The 20,183-nt window shown below is 46.5% G+C and overlaps 1 protein-coding gene across 1 annotated transcript; it reads left to right on the forward strand.

The window, feature by feature from the left end:
- Positions 1-11,666: 11,666 nt before the first annotated feature.
- On the forward strand, positions 11,667-17,097 carry LOC146197340 (uncharacterized). The gene is made up of 4 exons (XM_084597170.1): positions 11,667-11,884; positions 13,421-13,648; positions 14,651-14,828; positions 16,850-17,097. The coding sequence occupies exons 1-4, from the start codon at positions 11,667-11,669 to the stop codon at positions 16,967-16,969; spliced, it is 744 nt and encodes a 247-aa protein (XP_084453296.1). The 3' UTR covers positions 16,970-17,097.
- The last annotated feature ends 3,086 nt before the right edge of the window (positions 17,098-20,183 follow it).

The raw sequence follows: 20,183 nt of genomic DNA on the forward strand, positions 1-20,183 counted from the left end.
AACCCGACCACGGCGGCTGCGTTTCGATGGAGGCGAAACGAAGTGGCGTCCGTGTACTGTGCGATGTCAGCGCACGTAAAAATACCCAGGTGGTCGAAATTACTCCGCAGCCCTCCACTACGGCTCCTCTTTCTTTCTTTCCGCTTTCACTCCCACCTTCCTCCCTTCCCTTACGGTGCGGTTCAGGTGTCCACAGAGCAAGTGTAACAGATACTGCGCCTTTCCCTTCCTGTGAACTAATTATTATTATTATTTAAATCTGAACATGGTTTCTTTTCATCTGTATTTTTAACTCAAGGCAGCCTCTTTCCACAAGCATGGGTCTGTTCCCGCGCAAGTTGTTGCAAAACTCGTCGTTGTTACCGATGCAAGAATAAATGAACAAACAGAGCTGAATGCGCGCGCTGAAAGCGCGCACATCTATGAAGTGACTAGATAGATAGGCTTTTGCAATTCAGAGTCCTGTCTTCCCGAACTTAACATCCTCACTAGATATGTTTCAGTATGATTGATTGAATGTCCTTTATTGAATGGGAAGGCTCATGGCCATGGATGGGGATAAAGGGGAGTAGACATAATCTTCATTGTTTATTTAGGTCGTCACTCGAATCACATTGCTCTAACCAGGCCACTAAACGAGCCATACTTGGCAAATATCATCTGTGTGTTTGCATCAGTTTCTAGAAGGGAACGGTAGTTCAGGCGGTAGGGTTCGATCTCGGGGCGTCCAGTAGAAAAAGCAGGGCATTCCCAAAGTAAATGAGATATGCCGCCGCAGGTTAGAGTCGTACAGTGGGGGCACGTAATCATTTTCTCTTTATACTGACGCCAGCGGGCCATAATACGTGGCGTGTAAGCCGCATGGGCGATGAGCTTATTCAAAAAGACTTCTTGACTTCGGGTGAGGTGGGTTCTTCTCGTAAAAGGTGGGTCTGGTGTGGCCACCTGCATGCGATGCTGACTGAGGCTACGAAGACTGGTCCGAGTATAGTGCATAAGGGCAAGAGAAGGGGTGAGTTGCCCGCCCAAGGTCGAATAAGGATGAAGCAAGGGGGGTGGGGAAGTAAATGTGGACATCCCACCTGCCAAGGCAGCCGCGGCGTGTGCCGCCGCATTGCCCCCTGATTCGTCCGAGTGACCTGGGGTCCAGTGAATAGCGACAGTTCTGGTCGAGAGTTGGTGGCGTTTAAGGAGGCGCTGTATAGCCGTAGCTGTTGCATCTTGTGAACCCGGAGTAGCGATTTCCTTGTAAGCTTCAAAGGAATCAGTAAGAATACGTATTGACCCAGGTCCGGTGCAAGGCACTCCTGACAAGGCTCCCCAAATCGCGAGGAGTTCAGCGTGAAGAGGGGTACCCTGAGGTAGATGGCAGGCATAAGCGCCTGAAAGGGAAGGGTTGTCATCGCATACCCAGGCCATAGATGCGAATTCGCTTGTAATGGATGCGTCGGTGTATATGTCAGTCGTATCGGGGATTCGCTCTTGTCGGTGATGGGCAGCTAGGAGCTCCCGGGGAATGACAAAATCGCGGTTTATAGGTCGGCGATGGACGCGTGTGACTACTGGCATCTCCCAAGGGGGAAGTGATGCATATAGGGCTGGTGTTTTGTCGTTACGCTGTTCATCCCAGGCCAGCAGGCGACGCCCCTGGACAGTGTTCTCTAGACGTATTCGATGACGCGTCTGTGACTCGGTAACGATGGTAGTGAGCGGTGGAAGAGCGGCCAAACGCTCAAGTTCGGCTATAGGAGTGTGCTTAGGTAGACCGGTAATAGTGCGCAGTGTAGCCCGATGAAGGCGTTCGACCTTAGCGAAGTCAGTCTTCGACAGTTGGAGGACCGGTGTACCATAGAGGATTTTTCCGACCGCCGCTGCTCTGGCCATCGCACGGCAGGCATGCTGCCGCGCACCGCCGTGCCGGTTGGACAGGCGACGAATAGTATGTAGCAGTGCTGGCCAAAGGCGTTGTAACTGACGAACCCATTTCTGGGGGCTGTTGCAGCTTGATATGGGCAGGCCAAGAATGCGGATTTGCCCATTTGAGGAGGTGATGGTGTTGCCTCCGATGTGAAGATGGATCTGCATACTGGGGTTGGTTTTATGTTTTCCGTCGATACTAATCAATTCTGTTTTATGTGGTGCGAGTTCGAGGCCAATTTTGGTTAGTGTATCTTCAAGACGAAGAAGGGCCGCCTGAAGTTCAGTCTCCATAGAATATTTGTCTACGTAATCCGCTGCCTCAGTCCAGACGGTAATATCATCGGCATATATAGCGAATATTGCGCTTGTGCTGATTTCCAGATTCTCGGCGACGCGTGTCATGGCCAAGTGGAACAATATGGGTCCGAGAATGGAGCCCTGAAGTACACCCCTATCCAAGTAATAGGTTTTGGGCACCCATCCCGGAGCTTTGCCATGTAGCTGAATGGGTCTAGATGTCAAAAAATTGCGGATCCAGATTTGGGCACGATTACTAGGAAAGCGTTTGGCGAGTTCCTCCAGGATAACCTCATGGCGAACATTGTCAAAAGCTTTGTGTATATCGACAGCCAGGAGATAGTCAGGTAGCGTTTTACGATGAGCTCTATTCAGAACTCTTCGCAAAAGCCAAAGGCAGTCATGCGTTCCAAGGTTAGGGCGGAAGCCGGCTTGAGCTGAATGAAATCCAGGACTGACGTATTCAATGTAGTGACTAATCCGGGTATGCAGCAGGCGCTCGATGAGTTTACAGAGATGTGAAGTCAGTGCAATTGGACGCAAATTACTAGGAAGTCGAGGGTTTTTGCCAGGTTTAGGGATAGGAAGAATAAGAGAAAGTTTGAGGTTATCCGGTACCGTTCCGGTCTCCCAGTAAGAATTAATGATGTCGAGAAGGGCATCCTGGGCTGCCGAGTCGAGATTGCTAAGCTCCTGCCAACTAACTCGGTCGTGCCCGGGTGTGGCGCGAGCTCGGCCTCTTCCGAGGGCTGCTTGCAGTTCTCCCTTTGAGAATGGGCGATCCAGGTCTGGATCAGGGTTTCCGACTGGGAAAATGGAAACTGCTGGTGGAGGCATTAGGCTGGCGTGTGGGAAAAAGGTGCGTATAACTTCATCTTCAACATCAGCCGGGTTGCCATTGAGAAGGAGATCAGCGAGAGGTGGTGCCCCGCGTGCCTTGCCATTTAGGCCACGAAAGATGCGCCAAAGTTGTGATAGGCCCAGTACTTGTCCAAGACGGTCGCATGTAGAGTGCCAAGCCTCACTTTGCAGGTGAAGCTGGTATGCCCGGATAAGCTTGAATTGTCGTCGAAGAAGCACGAGATCTTTGTGACGTTTTCCGCGTGTCCGAAAACGTTGCGTGAGGTGATCTGCGCGACGCCAAAGGTTAGCCAGGTGAGCATTCATGCCAACTGTGGAATCGTCACAGGGGATATATTCGAGAGCTTGAGTGCGGGCATCTCGGAGTACAGACAGAAAGGAGTCAATATCCGAGAAGGGGGTCGTAGTATTAGCACGAAACTTGTCCCAGTTGAAAAACGAACGTGTTGTCCGAACGCGAAGACATTTACGATTGAGAGTGAGCAAGATGGGCAAGTGATCACTACCCCAAGAATTAGAAAGGACTTCCCAGCGCCGAATAAGACGCGGTGATGAGAATGTAAGGTCCAGTGTAGTGTCTGCTTGAGAGGGATGGAGACCGATACGGGTCGGCACGTTAGGTTCGTTGCACAGGGTAAGAAGAGTTTGATCAAGGGCGTCATATAGGTGTTTACCACGTTGGTTAGGCTGAGATGAGCTCCAGGCTGCGTGATGTGCGTTGAAATCTCCGCCAATAAGAATAGGATAAGGGTGTGCTGCGTTTTCAAGGTCAGGGAGCCAGGAACAGGGTTCTGCCATGACGTTACCTGGCCGGAAATAGGCCGATGCTACGACGAAAGGTTTTTGGCCAGGGGGGAAGATTTTTACTGCAACAATCTCACGAGTGGAAGAGCAAAGGGATTGAAGCGAGAGCTGAGTGGAAGGACAATCGTTTCGGATTAAGACGGCCGCCTGTCCCTCTGAACGGCCGTTTTTATGTTGGATAGTAGGTGTCTGGTAAGTGCAGTAACCAGGAATTTTACAAGGACCGCGCGTTTCTTGAAGAAGTATGAAAAGAGGACGGCGCTGAGGCACAAATGTACGAAGGGTAGGACCGTTCTGATTGAAGCTTCTGCAGTTCCATTGAATCCCATGAGCCATAGTGCTCATGAAAGGGGCACAGATTTACGGCGCTTACTATCGTCTGTGAGTGTGGTACGTTGGAACTCCTCAAACATAGTCTGCAGATGGCTCTGCATGGAAGTGAGGGCAGCAGTAAGAGTTGCATTAACTTCCTTTCGCAGAGTTTCTTCCAGCTTCTGTGTCTTTTGGGCGCGTTCCTGTCGGATTAGCCCGAGCATGTGGGTATAGGCGGAATCAGACGCTGTGACCGGTTGCGGCCGGCGGGTAGGCGAACGGCTTTTGCGGCCCTTCTGTGAGCAGCATATGATACATGTTTGGAGACAGTATGTGAGGATGTCACCTGATGCGTATTCGGTTCATCCGACTCCTTAGGTGCCGATTTGTCGACAGGCTTTGCATAAGTATAATTTCAGTATAATTCAGCGGATTTCATTACTTCCAGTCATAACCACATTAGCAGCATAACTTCAATAAAAAAAAACGCTATCTTTGCCATCTCTTGAGCTCCGAAGGAAAGTATCACGCCTCAGCTTTCTTCAAAAATTTATAATCATGACCAATCCGTCGTATGTGAGACATTGTATAACTTACTCGTATATCAACGTTAGTGTCTGCTGCTCTGTTCATGTTATTGTTTTTCCCCATACGCTCCAATTTTTAATTTTGTGTTTTGTGTTTTTGCAAAGATTCATATGCTTTTATCTGTTTCGTTGTAGTTTCATGTAATTGTGGTTTGTTTTTTTACCTTTAATTGCGTGCCTGTATCCCCCCCCTCCTCCCCTTTTGTAATACCCTCGAACTCAGGGTCCTTAGAGGCATGTTGTATAAATAAAATTCGCGCACTCGTTTCAAAGTCATCTTATCACTTTTTCATTCTTACAAAGTAAACGCCATCGGTCATAAAACAAATGCCTTTTTTTTTTTTTTTCATTCGTTTATACCTCGTACGTCGGTAGAGTGGTATCGCCCCTCCGCCCGATGTCGCATTAATCCGGATCGCGATTAATTTCACTCATTGCTCGTGCAATATCTTGAAAGCTAATCGCTTACAAATTTATTTTTTCTTCTAACTAGTTGTCTTATTTTCAGTTTATGTTCTATGCATGTTTGCTTCGCTCGTGGTTGTTGTTCCAATTACTGTATAACTTGTAAAGAAGAAGATGACCTGGCACCAGCGCGCCAAGCTGTTCGAGCCAGCGCCTCTTGCAAGCGCCTACCTGCAAGCCTCGACCTAGCCCTAGCAAACGAGCTCGCCTTACAATAAAGCTCGTTATAATCTTGGTGGAGGTGTGAGGTGCTTTCTCCCCGCTCATGATCGTTTTCACTTTATTCTACTTGACTTGTATTTTTTTATTTTCCTTTTGTACTCCGTCTTCTGAATTGCCTTATTCCGTTTAGCCCTTATTGTGTTTTGTTAATACCGTGTTCTGTGATTGCTCGCTATATATGATGTACCGCTCCGCTCTGTAATGCGTAATGCGCTTAAAGGTGAAGTGGAATGAATACTTCGCACTCATATTTTAACAAGCACCTCACGACAAGAAATTGCATTACCAACATGTCATACCCCTGGGACTCAAACGCTCAAAGTTTTCTTCGAACCTACCCTCAGGCGCATGGCTAAGCGCTAACGGAATTCCCGGTACTTCCCCCGACGACAGTACTTACCTCGAAACGACAACGGCTGCACACGTTGTAGATATGCAATCTAAAACCGATGTCTCAACGCGCGTTAGCTAGAAAAATAAAACAATTAACCCGTCATGTTTCCGGGAGAAATAAATACCCGATATTGTTTTATCCTTTACACTTATCTGAGGAACAGCTATGGAAAAAAAATGGCAAGCGCGACGACAAGAAACAGTTCATAAGACGCATGGATTAAAATCATCGATGAACAAATTCAGCCGGAGCGGATGAATGATAGGCCCCCTCGCGCCACACCAACTGCTTATGGCAAACAGTTGCCGAAGCAGCCGCTTCATCTACAATTAGCTGATTTCATTGCTCGAATATTTCCATTCTGCATTCAATATGCTACTCGAAGCAACAGCACCGCATTACTGCAGTCACGCTAAACAAGTTCAAAAGGGTGGAAAGCTAAAAAAAAAAAAAAATGAGAAAATGGCGAAGAGAAACGGCACTGCGAGTAAGGAAAAAGTACCTCATCTCCCAAAGAAAGAAAAGAGAAATGCATGATCAATAGCCAACGCGGTTGCCGTGCGCCCTTCTGTTATGCCGATTCGCTCCCACTTCACCCTCTCTTGGCCCCATCAGACAACAGTGTTACAGTTTCGAGCCGCGTCGCGGTCTCTGAAGCTCTCCTGAGACTAGACGGGGGCCGAAGTGCGGATGAGAAGAGATCCGGAGCAGAAAGGCTGTTTGTGACGCTCCATTTGCAGCTTCGCAGCCTGCAGCCAACGACGCGTCTGCACGCCATCGCTGAAAGCAGCCAGTCACACACGCGCGTAGCAGCAGTATTTCATGGCTCATGACCCACTCTCAAAGCTACCGGGAGCGACCTCGAAAACACCGGCTTCCGACATGACGGCAGTGAAAGAAATAATACACAAAAATACAAAATAGCGCTCAAGGTAAACTTCACGTGCCACGGATTTATTGTACATTTTCTCTCTTTTTGTGTCGCTTTCGCGATCCAAGACAGGAAGACGAGCTCATTTCGCTCCATGGTCTGACAACAGCGATCCGCCAGATATACATTCCTTGCAGCCTAGCTTCTAACGCCGTTGAACGCGGTATCGTTTGTTTATAAAAATAGTCAACCAATTACGCAGGCCTGGCATATATGTTTGGCTCACTGTTCCCAAATGTTTCTCTTTTTTCTTACTCCCGATTTGTCTAAAAAGCTTCATTCATTGAACGGTAAGCTATAAATCTGCGGCTTGTCATATGAAAAGTTCAAATTTCAAGTTGCCCCTCGCTTTTTACCAGGGTCCTCTACCCGTATCCGAGAGTTTTCTTGTTGCGAGTGCCACAAGCAATTCAGCCCGGTACAAGTGGTCCCTCAAATGCGAGGTTACCGAGGTGGTCGATTGGTTTGGTTTGTAGCTTAGTTTATTGTTTGGTTTATGGGGTACGTCCCAAAACGACTCGGGCTATGAGGATGCCGCAATGATGTTACGTGGCTGATAAAAACATTAGAAAACTCAATATGGAAATGAATAGTTCGACAGAGACGATTAAGACTGCTTAAATGTGAAAGCTATAGTCCAGTAAGTGAAATACTTTCGAGCGAGGCTTCCTACATTTAGTTTATTTCATTATACTGGAGCTATATAAGGTATGTGTGAGTTTATATTCCGCATAGACTTCCATACGTCGCGCGGTATTCGAGGTCCCTATTCACCGAAACCTCTATTAGAAAGCATGGAGTTGGAGGTAGGAATGTCGTTGATTCGAATCTGTGTCGCAAACTAGCCTGGAATTTGAATGGCAGATGTATGCTACATGCAACGATAACTCTTAGTGATATCACCCTGAATGCTGTAACACACGGTTGCGTCATGATTTCGATACAACAGTCAGAAAAACTGGCGCCACCTGAAACTCGGCCATTGCGAGTATGTACGGACTAACGGCACGTATTGATTCTTGTCTTAAGTAGCGGTGGTCTCTGTTGTAGAGGCGGTCAGGGATGGTCTGGACGCATGTTAAAGCTTTTTTTTTTCTTCTGCGTTAATCTCTTTCGCAGCTGCACATCCGGGTCCGTGTAGTCATGTACGCACCCCCCTCCCCTCTCTCAACTCAGAGCTCAGAAGAGGTCAGCAACATACCGTATCGGTTTTACTTTCACCACCTGATTAAAACAGAAGCTGAGCAAAGCAAACATGTCTCTTAGAGCTGGGCGCCTTGCCACTTGGAGAAGAAGGTATCTATTCTCAGCAAAGCACGTGGTAAAAAGTGTCCCGCAGAAAGCTATTGTCAACGAATCGGATTGTTATACGCCGAAAATTATCCGTCAATCCTAATGGAAGCGATTAGGCTGAGTAACCCTTCAATTTTCTTCGGAAACAAACACCGTAAATCATCCGAAAGACGCAGCCGGAAAGCTTTCTAAAAGCGTCGAACAGAGCTCTGTGTTTTGTTCGGGCAGCAAAACGTACGCAGTTCATGGAAATGGTTTCTCCTGACGTCTTGCAGAAAGTAGGATCAATGTATTGTTGTATTTCCTGTTAGCCTCAGACGCTCACTGTACAGGCGCTGTGTACTTATTTTATATTTGGTGCTGCTATCAGAGAGCAGGCATTGTATTGCTTCAAGCAACCGCTCAAATGTACCCTGAAATGATTCGTGTGTCTCCAAAATTTTTTCTTTACTTTGATTTCTTTGAGAAAAAATATACGCAATAGCAATTATTCGGTTCATACGCAAGAAAACGTTATTTCCCTGTTTCGCGCAGAAAAAGTAGTGTTGCTTGCTGCAGTGACCGTGCCGACCTGGAGCGACGGAACCCTGAAAGCAAACATTTTGTTGTTTCCATTGTTGTCGTCTGAGCTGAAATGGCAGCGCAATCTTCCTCAAAATCAGGTGAGACTGTGATAGCATATATTATATATATTATATATATATATATATATATATATATATATATATATATATATATATATATATATATATATATATATATATATATATATATATATATATATATATATACTGTGAGCCTTCTGTGAACCTTCTGTGAACCTTCTCTCATTCGTACATGCTATGATCTTCTTCTTTCATTTGTACATACCATCATCATCGTCCCGCCTGGGTTCGTGAACGGATTAAAACGCTAGACAAGGCTTCGCTGTCCTTGCCGTCACGACCTCGCCGTCTCGACCTAGCCTTCTTTTACAATATATGTATATATATATATATATATATATATATATATATATATATATATATATATATATATATATATTAACGTTTTGACTGGGGACCAGTCATCATCACACAGCTACAACATAGCAAGGGAATGGTGAGAACCCTTTTTAGATGGCGAGCACACAATATGACACGGAAAAAAAGGAGAAGATAAAAAAAGACAAAGAAGGGAAAAAAAGGAAGAAAAGCATTACACATACACACACTCAAAGCAAAATATACAAGCACGTGCTCGTCCGGAGCCTGAGTTGTCCGTTCTTTGGGCGCCGTCCAGAGCGAACCACAGCACGTCATCAGTGGCCGTCACATTTCCACCGAGTTTCATGCGCGTCCAATGCGCTGAGTTTCTTCTGCGTCAAAAGGCGACGGATTGACTCGAGCTGCAAAGCTTTAGGAAATGCGGTTTTCTTCGGTTCAAACACTTATATGCCATCGGCTTGTCCGCGGCTTGGAAATCTCCATCATTGGCACTAGCCACGCAAATCGGTTAAAATAATGCTTAATTAGTGATTTTATTTAATAAGCCAGGTCATAAGAGTGAGTAAAATACCACCGCCTCGGATGAGTGAAAAAAATTTTTTTTTAATTTTGAGCTTTCCATTTTTCAAGAATCTCTGAAAGCGTTCGCTGAAACACCCAGTGTAATTTAAGAAACTAGAGAGCTTTGTCATAATATTTATTATTACCGATAATATAAAGCGTTACAACACTCCAGAGAAGAGAGCAAATATGCCGCACTCGCAAAGAAGAGGAAGACAAAAGCAGTAAGCGAGTCCTTGTCGCAAGTGAAAGTGCATCCGCAGTGAAGAATGGTAAGTACTCTTATCAGTGCGACTGCTGTCCATGCCCTATCTCTTGCATTGCAAAACAAGGCGAGAGGAGAGCTTTTATACTGCTGAACGGCATAAAGCAAGAGCTTCGTGGGTGATGACCACCGGCTCAGCTTGGCCCGCTAGGACTTCATCGATGGCAGTGGAGCAGTGTAGGTCACCTGCTCCTCACTGCAAGCAAGGGTATATATGGTTTGTGGATGTAGTGTTGGCGGCAGATGACTCAGGTACTACTAACCTATGTAGAAAACTAAATTGTATTGTTAGCATGAGTACGGACCGGGACGATTTCTGAAACTAGAGAATTGATAGCGGAGGCAGAGGAGAAAAGTGCGCAAGTGAATGTTGTCCGTAGTCGATTGAGTGTGAGAAATATACACCATAAGGCACTAACATCACTGTTTACATCAAGGCCTCAGTAGCTTAATTGCAACATTAATCTGGGAAGGAGAATGTCATCAGGAACAGACAGTCCGCCTGACTAAAAATTAGTTGTGGTTTAGCTCTGGTTAACCCTAGTTGAATTGCGAAAGCAACCGCGGAGGCTTTTTTTGCCTGCTACATTATTTTACTATCATGCCCTATCAATGTAGGTGCTACATTATTGGGGACACTTAAGCTCATCATTTAAGGATATGACGAGAGAGCGTAAGCTACCAGCCCACATATAAAGCCACGCTTAAACCAAGCCGTACGGACGTGGCTGCATTTTGTAGGGGTAACGAGAATGCAAACTGTTATAGCAGGCTGATTCTGATATCATCCTCCCATATGAAAGCATGAAAGGAGCGACCCGAGTTGGCAGCTCTTGCCCATGGCATAGGGGTAACGTGAATTCAAATGTCAAGGCAGGCTGATTTTTTTATGAGGAGACCGTCTACGCCTCTTCACGGCATATGCCTCTTCACACCTCTTCACGACGTAGCTGCGACCACCCGAGGCCTCGCTTTGGCTGTCTTAGGGTTGTTGTCGCCACAAAAACGGCTGTTGCTACTGAAGAGCAACGCAGGGTTAAGACGCGAGACGCAATCAGAGCCCGTGCGTCCTTCATCTTTCGCCAAAGTAGATTCTTTTTGCGCTGCTGCTTTGCTAATGCTAAACACTTTGTTCCGCATGTACGATTTGAGCGGCGTTTCGTGCTATCAAACTGTACAGGATTTCTGTGATTGAGCGCTGAACCTCGTACTGGAATAAACCAACCTCTCAGAAAACATTTACTTAAATGCATGCACTCAGTTTTCGATTTTCCCAAAGCTTCTAAGAGTGCGGAAATATTACATAGCGGCCTGAACGAACCATCACATCACTCGTGGGACGATTAGGCAATTATTTCGGCAGTGGCTCTTAGCTACCAATGCGGCACTCCCTCCTAGCTGTCAATGTACGACGAGCCAGTTAAAGCCGAGGCAGCGGCCAAGGCTTTCTTTTTTTCTTTTTTCTTACGAACAGAAGGACCGAGACAGAAGGCTACCAAGTAGATCGCCACCGACACTGCCAACAAAATAGCAAATTAAAACTCGATTAATGCAAAACCCTGAAGGCGTTAGCAGCCATTGCACATACGCTCTTAATCTGGTTCCAGTTAAAAACTGCATTTCTTTAAAGGCTGAATTTGAGTTCAACCCCTCGTGAACTTGTGTGAAAACAGATTACCAGTCTGCATTAACACGTCAGGGGAAAAGTTGACGGGCTCCAGGGGTGTCAGGTAGCTAGGGAATTTAGCGGCAGTCTCGTTCGCAAGTCATGCATGACGGGCGCCTCGGTTATTTGCAGTGTGCCGCACGGTTGGGACTGACTGACACGCTGGCCGTGATGATCGAGGAAGTGTACCACTTCGCGATGGCGTCGTGGTGTGGCTACGATCTGATGCTGGACACCTACTATGGCGTCAAGCCTAAGCACCCCTTCAACAACGTCGTCTTTGGCATGGCGCTCTTCGTCTTTCACTCTGCCTTTTTATCGTGAGTTGTACTCGACAGACCTATGGGTAGCGTTGGAATTAATGTTGCGTAAGCAATTAAAACTATCATGCGCCAAACGCGAGTGCAAAATCGAAGAATTATGAGTCTTCGCTTTGTACACAATTGCGTACATTGCAAAATCACACCTTGTGAGTGTGGCACTTTTTTTTTTTTTTGTTGCTTGGAAATCTGAGGACTGTCATATTGTAACCAATTTATTTTGCGTCATGTAACCAGCCCAGTAAACGGTATTTTTTGTTGCTTGGAAATCTGGAGACTGTCATATTGTAACCAATTTATTTTGCGTCATGTAACCAGCCCAGTAAACAATAAAATTCTGAAGTTCACCGCATGAGTTATTGCAGTATCTATCACACTTTCTCCGGCAAGTGTGAGTTTGGACGGTACACCATCGCTCCTGTCGCGTGGCGTTCCTTGCCACCCGCCGCACAGCGCGCCTACGTGGGCGTCCGGACGGCTGACACACCAGTTGCTGGTGGCAGCGCAGAGGGCGCCACCAGCAACTGGTGTGTCCTCCGTCATCGCAAAAGCGGCCCCGCTCCCATGCATTTCGCGGCGCGGTCGACACATTGCTCAATTTTCTAGAGCACTAGAGCGGAGGTGGCTCAGCTACAGAGCCAGTAACAGGTCCCTGCATTTTCTTTTCCTTCTTCTTACAGCCACAACAACAACAACAACGATGTCAGTGCACATTAAAAATCTCCAGGTGGTCGGAATTACTTGACAGTCCTCCACTACGGCACCCCTTTCACTCCCATCTTCCTGCCTTCTTTTACGGCGCGGTAAATTGTCCACAGAATAAGTGTGACAGACACTGCGCCTTTCCTTTTCTGTGGACCCATTATTGATATTGGCTCTAATTAATTACCTAATTAAACCACATCAACCATTTTGCCACTTGCACACCTTTCCTTGACGCTCTATCCTATGTGGTACCATTCTTTTTTCCGATATACCAACTAGTTCCTCTTCTACAGCGCCGACAGCCATGATTGTTGGCAGGAAGAATTGTATCTGTCACTCTTGTTTCTGTGGCACCTGAACCGCGCGTAAGGGGAAGGGAGGTAGGTAGGGCAACACGGATATACGGAAGTAGAAAGAGAAAAAGAGGAGCCGTAGTGGAGGGCTGCGGAGTAATTTCGACCACCTGCGGATCTTTAGTGCACTGACATCGCACAGCACACGGATACCTCAGCGTTTAGCCTCTATCGAAACGCAGCCGCCAGTGGTCGGGGTTGAACCCAGGGATTCCGGCACAGCAGTTGGGCATCTTCTGTACCGTTTGAGCGGTTTTTGCATCTCATTGTCGTTTCGTTGGTGTCTAGTTTATGTTTCATTCCAGGCTGTATAAGCATAACTACTGCGGTGTCGCTGCCCCTCTTACTGAAGGGGGAGGGTAGCTGGTCCTGGCCCTACGAAGCTGGGAATGGGTACAGCCCCGCCGTTTGCGGCGAGGGTAGGCAACGAGTAGATGGAAAATTTGCCGCGCTATACAGCCCGGTCTTCACCGCGCAGGCGCGCCGAGGCGTACAGCCTGCTACCTACAAAGCTCGTCTACCTACTGGACATGCTGTTCCACGCGGCGCACTGCACGTGGGAAGCAATGAATGTGGTGGCGATACTGCGCTGCCCACGTGACAGGCTGGATCCAGAGACGGCGCTGACGCAGGACGGCGCCAGCTGCTACGCAGACTCAATCCTAGTCTCCCTCGTTATCATCGTCTACCACGTCGCCACTCTCGCGTAAGTGATTGGTTCTCGATAGATATATTCGGCATCAGCGTAAAATGAACGAAAAATGAATACAAAACCAAAAAAGGGCGTGCAGTGCACACTGTAGAAGACCATATTCTATAAAGCTTATCATTCGTCTTAAACCCCGAAAGTGTGATGGCTATAGGTACCATTCTGACGGAAAGATTCGGAATAGTTGCCTTCAAGTTCGGCAGTTTCCGGGCGATGTTCTCTCAATTTGCTGCGGACAGGACCTAAAAGGATTTCATACTTTAAAAACCGACAAAGACATGTAGTACACCTGCTTCCCTCATCAGACACCCTCGCCTTCAAGCACGTAAGCATTTGTGAAATTAACAAGGGCCAAAACAACAGCACGACATATATATGGGGGTGGGGGTGGGGGTGAGGTTGCTCGAGGCCGTAGTTAATTCGCGCCCAGCAAAAGTGCAGTCTGCCGCTCCGAACACCGCAGCACTGCCTTGTGCAATTAGCTGCAGGTAACTTCCAGCGTGCATTCGCCATTGTGTCCCGCATTGCTTCAGCCTCACTTATGAATACGGAAAGCAAATCCCCGCCTACCTCATACTTCACCGCATGATCCGTGTGGCTGAGACCTGAGGACATTTGAATGCTGAGCTGGAGGTCTGTGTTGCAATTGCTGAATTGTTGTCTAAAAGCCGTCCACACTTTGGTTTGGTTTATAGGGTTTAACGTCTCAAAGCGACTCAGGCTATGAGGGATGCCGTAGTGGAGGGCTCCGGAAATTTCGACTACCTGGAGTTCTTTAACGTACACTGATATCGCACAGGCGCCTTGCTTTTCGCCTACATCGGAAAGCGGCCGCCTTGGCAGGGATTCGATCCCGCATCCTTGGGCCCAGCAGTCGAGCGCCCTAACCCCTGCAGCAGCGCGGCAAGGCCGTTCCCGCTTTCAATAAACAGAGAGAGGAATTGTTTTAAACATTGATGCCAGGTTGACGAAAGCCCTCTCTGCATTGCTCTTTTCCAGATCGTACTACCGTTGGATAGAGATGAGACCAACGGCGAGTGCCTCGCATTGCTTATCCGCATGCGCGTCCTGGCTACGTCATCGGCTGCGCAGCAGGTTGTCCCGCCCCGTCACCCCCCTGAGCCCTCAACTGCTAAGCGACACGCTGGATCTGGAACGGCCACTGGAAGCCCAACAGGTACGACGCCATACTTGACGTCGCTGATAACGAAGCTAAACGATCCCTGAACTTGCATTGTAGCTTCAGTACCATAAGAACTCGTTAACTATGTATCAGTTTGCCATCATGAAGGGACAAATAAAGTGTTAAGAGATGAAACGAAGACACAAGAGGCACCCATGCATCACGGCGGCGCAGTGATGAGTACACCCACCTACTGAGCCAGGACACTGAGATCAATTCCGGTCGCGGCAGCGGCTGCATTTCGATGAAGGGGAAACACAAAAGGTGTCAGTGTGCTGTTTTCTTAGCCTACTTGAACAAAGGCCCAGGTGTCCTAGCTTATTCTGAAGTCCTAATTTATGGCGTCCCTCACCGAGCATCGCTTTGAGGCATAATTTGAAATTATGTGTTGGCATTATTCGTCAATTAGTGAAAAGTTTCTATCGTGTGGAGCCTCTGGGAAGAGGAGTCAAAGTGGAGAAAGGCAATTGCTCCCCTCCCTTACGAACAAGGAATGTGGGAGAGGAGAGTGGGAGTTGACGGGTAGTGAGCTGCGGTCACTAATCACAGTCGAGGGTTGGGGAGGTTGGGCGTACCACTGTGGTTGCTGGACTGGATCGGTAGAGTTAAGGGGGTGCAACGTGTGACATGGTTTTGGTGGATTAGAGCACGCCAACTCGCCCGGTATGGATACGTCAGCTGTGCTAGCGCATATCAGCCGTACGAATCGCACTGCTCATCAGTGGATATGTATATATATATATATATATACTCTTCCACAGAAAATTAACATTTATTCGTACGATGATGTGTTAAAGTTAATAATCGCCTTATTGACATTTGAGATATCCTGATTGCCTGTAGTTTGCAACGAATTGACGCAGCAAATGGCGATGGCTTATTTTAGATAGCCAAATTTAAGATTAATATCAGCGTCCACGGTCCTCGATTATACCTCATACAATATATATATATATATATATATATATATTCTACTACATCAGCAGCCACGTCTCCTCAAGACCCTGATGACCAAATGATACATTTTGGAATGGGATCTGAGCACTGTCTCCAGTGTTTAAAGATTTTGTTGGTTACAAGGGAGACTTCTGCCGGAGACAGCTACAACAGGTTCGTCTGCAATATGTAATACTTCTCGATGTTGGATGTCCCACTGTCAAAACAGTTCCTATCTCTTCAGAGGGGAAGGACGGACGTAACACCATTCTTCCTATATCTACGCCGTGTCTTATTCGAACTTTGTGCCAATTATTCGAGAAGGTTATGGGATATTCGGTTCGGTTTGAACAATTTTCAACATACACTGTTTCATTCGCTCAAATAATTACATATATGAATTAACCCGCGGTGGTGGTTCAGTGGTTACGGCACTCGACTACTGTGCCCAAGGAGTGGCGATCAAATCCCGGTCACGGCGCCTTTTTCATGGAGGCGAAAAGCATGGGGACCGTCTGCTCTTCATTGTCAGTACGCGTTAAAGAACTCCAGGTGCTTGAAATTTCCGGAGCACTCCACTACGGCGTCTCTCATATCCTGAACCGCTTTGGGACGTTAAGACGGATAAACCAAACCGAATAATTATATATGAGGATATTCGGTTAGCTTTACAAAATTTTAGAGTATGCACACAAAAATTATGAGGGACTTTAGCGACGAAAGTAGTGAAAGGCGAAAGCCCGAGTGCCGCATTCTGCTATGTAACTAGTACTGATTAGTAATTAATTAGTCATTATTTATGTATTAGTCATTAATTAGTTCATTGCAATGAATTATTCAATTAGTTATCAATTAGTAAATATTTGTTAATTAGTGATTAACCATTGCTCGGAAGATAGCCATATAAGGCACGCATTTGCGCATACTGTGGTGGTGCTCTGTGATTGGTCGAGACCTCTATGACGTCATCCCGCCTTGGCCAATCAGAGTTGTCGCAAAAGAGGGACACATTTTGTCCACGACAGCATGAGCCATAAAGACTTTCGCCTTAATAGCAAGTAATGACGTTTTCCACGCAGATATGTCTGGCCTCCTTCGAAATATCCCACCGGCCGGCTCCTGGTGGGGCAACCAAGCGGCGGCCCGTGGCCCAAGCCAGCGGCATGGCTTCGCAGCTTCAAGTTGAAGCAGACGACTGAAAGCTTAGCATGCTTCTCGGAGGCATGCCACTAAGCGCCACCAGTTTCAAATTTCACCACGAGGCGTCGAGCAGTAACGCAGGTGTTCACTTCAACCGTTAGTTAATAAATTTTTTCGCACTACGATGTATGCCATGTCACAAGCATGCGCATTCGTTACGTCATGTCAATTCCTTACTTTGGGTGAAAAAATATTCAAGCGGTACGTATGTGCTTTTGCTGGTGCTCGGCCACGAGTGAAATGCTTTCCGAAAGCACTGAAAGGGGAATATGATTGTTTTATGCCCTGCGCAGCAATCTTTGCTGCTCCCACAGAAAACTGTGACGTCTGGTGAGGCTCATGAGCGCAGTTACTGCCGACGTACTGTGCAAGGAAGCATCATTACCCGATTTCCTGATTTCGCGACCATGTATGCTACGCAAAAAAAAAATGAATGAGGTGTGCCTAATATCTGTAAATATCAGCTTACATTCCCCTTGGTCCGATTGTTGGATGGCTCTATGTACGGTGCTTGGAGCTGGTCCGCAATGACCAGGTTTCAAACGAAGGTCACCCTACATAGTATATTGTACCCATGCTTAATTTATTATTTGGTTTCGAAAGCCTAGATCTGTTTGTCCTCAGCTTTCCAGACTGATTTCTAGCACTGAATAAAGTTCTAGCCTTAGTTATAAAACCCCTGAACAAAAACCCTAACACCATATCCCTTTCCAAATATCTCGAGATTTTTTTTATACTTGTATCCCCCTTCCCTATTTGCCAAACACTTATTTCACATCAATATTACTATAGAGAACAATTATTACATGAATCGATACACAAAACTTGAAAAGTAAACTCGAGAAAAAAAGTACACCAAGTGCAAAACAGTATGTAAACCAACAGGCTTCCGGCAGCAGTCGAATACGTACCAAACGGAGCCGAGGTCTTGCATTCCATGTTATGCGCGGATACTCAGTTTGGATGCTCTTCTAAGCTACGTGATAAAACTGGCACTTGGACTACATTCAAGGATTCCAATCTATGCCCTGCAGCTCATGGCCAAAACATGCCAATTATATTTGGGCCAGCATTCAAGATGCCATTGTACTGGGACTGGTTGCAAATAAACCAGTCCTCACAGCGTCTTAAGTTTCTTGAAGACATTAGACTGTACGACTTACTTTAAGTTAAAGGCAGCCCCATTCTATGCCACATGGCAAGTCTTCAAATTAAAGAAATTAAAAAAACTAATGACTTCACGAACTGCGAGATGCCAAAATTCTGCTGTCTTCACCCACAACCTGCCATGCACCCTCAAATGCCATTGAACGCTCCTTGGCATTGCTTTTAGTGGTGTTCATTTTCCTCCTTGAAAGCAAGTGTTTCTATGCTACAAATGTAGAGCCACTGCATATGACGTCATAATTCCCTCCTTTCTGTACCCAGCGTTGCATGCTATGAAGAAGCCTGAGAGCTGCTGCGATTTAAACCTGAAATTATGCCACCATTTGAAATTATAATCATACTATATTTCGCATGCACATTTTATACATTTGACCTCTTCAAACATATCAAATTCTAATATCACGAGCTGCCCTGAAATAGGTACAGGAACGAAATTTCAGTTGCATGTTCACTTGTTTCTAACACCGTATAAGACATTACATCGATCAACATGTGATGTTAGCCTACAACTGCTAAATAATTTATAACTGAACTACATCTCTCATGTGCTTCTGCTATATCTGACAGATGAGAGAGAGAGGTTATGTCCCATGCGACTTCAAGGTGCCGGAGATGAAAGAGAAATTATGTCACATGCAGTATGAAGGCAGTACAATCATTGTTTCAATTGTTGCAATTCCAGATCTTGAGGCAGGCTGGCTTTAATGCTGTAGGGAATTAAAATGATAAAACAGTGGTTACATTGTCCCTCACGACTCATATTGACCTTTGCCATCGTAGCCTGCAGCTGAAAACAACAGGCAAGAAATTAGATAAATTATTCCCCGTTTATACGCAAATATCACATTGTGATTGAAAAAAAAAGATTTTGGGCATACTGGTCTTGCCCCGCCAGGGTGGTGCAGTGGTAAAACGCCCGACTACTATCCGGAGTTCCCGGGCTCGAAACCGACCACGGCGGCTGCGTTTCGGAGAAGAAACGAAGTGGCGTCCGTGTGCTGTGCGATGTCAGTGCACGTTAAAGATCCCCAGGTGGTCAAAATTACTCCATAGCCCTCCACTACAGCTTCCCTTTCTCTGTTTCCACTTTCACTCCCACCTTCACACCTTCCCTTATGGCGCGGTTCAGGTGTCCACATACCAAGTGTGACAGATACTGCGCCTTTTCCTTCCTGTGAACCAATTATTATTATACTGGTCTGCTTTTAAGGGTATGACATGACAGTGTCGATGACTCCCATCTGTGGCTCCACTTGTGTACATTTTCTAATGTATACACGATTTTACAAAGGGGTGAAAGGGTGCTGCTATACTGGAGAGCTGGGCTGCTCTCGTAGCACAGGCAAGTGTTGCCGTTTTCCCCCTTAACAGCCCAGTCAAACCGGTTTCTCCAAGAATCGTAAAATGGTCTATACATGAACTTTTCCGCAGGTTTATCACTAATCCCTTCATTCTCTTATAACGGACAGTCATTGATATCTAGTCATAAGCTACCACATTACATGAAAGACTGCCTAAGAAAGATTTAAAGCCGAGCTTTAACAACGCCGTGCGAATGTGCCTACATGGCCTAGGAGTAGCACGCCCGACATGGAATCAAGTCTCAACTTCGGTTCTCTCACCCTCCATAACGAGATCCTGCCAACATAGCCATGTGGTCTGGTGACATCACATAATGCACCGACCAATTGGTGCCTAGCTCTGCCAAGTACCATCTGCCAGGAACATGCTCACAACTTTTGATGGACAGTGCCGACACTCTTCTGTTCTCTGGAGAAAGGGAGCCCTAATGCAGTCTCATTAAAAATTTAACGTCTCAATTCCATTGGCATGAGTGCACAGGTGCACACGGATAGGCACAAAAAAAACTAAAATCCTAATCAGCCCTACTACAGTGGTATGCCCACATCAGGCTCGAACCTCCGTCTGTATGTACAGCAGGCCTTTAAAGGAGTCTCCACAGTTATCACCGTAGTGTCCATTATATATTAGATATGGTATTCCAAATCTCTTTTTCTTTCCTTACAAAAACACACAACTCGGCCC

This window comes from Amblyomma maculatum, chromosome 3 (genome assembly GCF_055883805.1).
Source record: "Amblyomma maculatum isolate TAMU_Amacu chromosome 3, ASM5588380v1, whole genome shotgun sequence".
NCBI lineage: Eukaryota > Metazoa > Arthropoda > Arachnida > Ixodida > Ixodidae > Amblyomma > Amblyomma maculatum.

Bases quoted from the DNA above. Each gene is read 5' to 3' on its own strand.
- LOC146197340 (XM_084597170.1), top strand. From the start codon at position 11,667: ATGCATGACGGGCGCCTCGGTTATTTGCAGTGTGCCGCACGGTTGGGA. The intron at 13,649-14,650 runs GTAAGTGATTGG...GCTCTTTTCCAG, and splicing joins TACCACGTCGCCACTCTCGC to ATCGTACTACCGTTGGATAG. The intron at 14,829-16,849 runs GTACGACGCCAT...TTTTCCACGCAG, and splicing joins GGCCACTGGAAGCCCAACAG to ATATGTCTGGCCTCCTTCGA.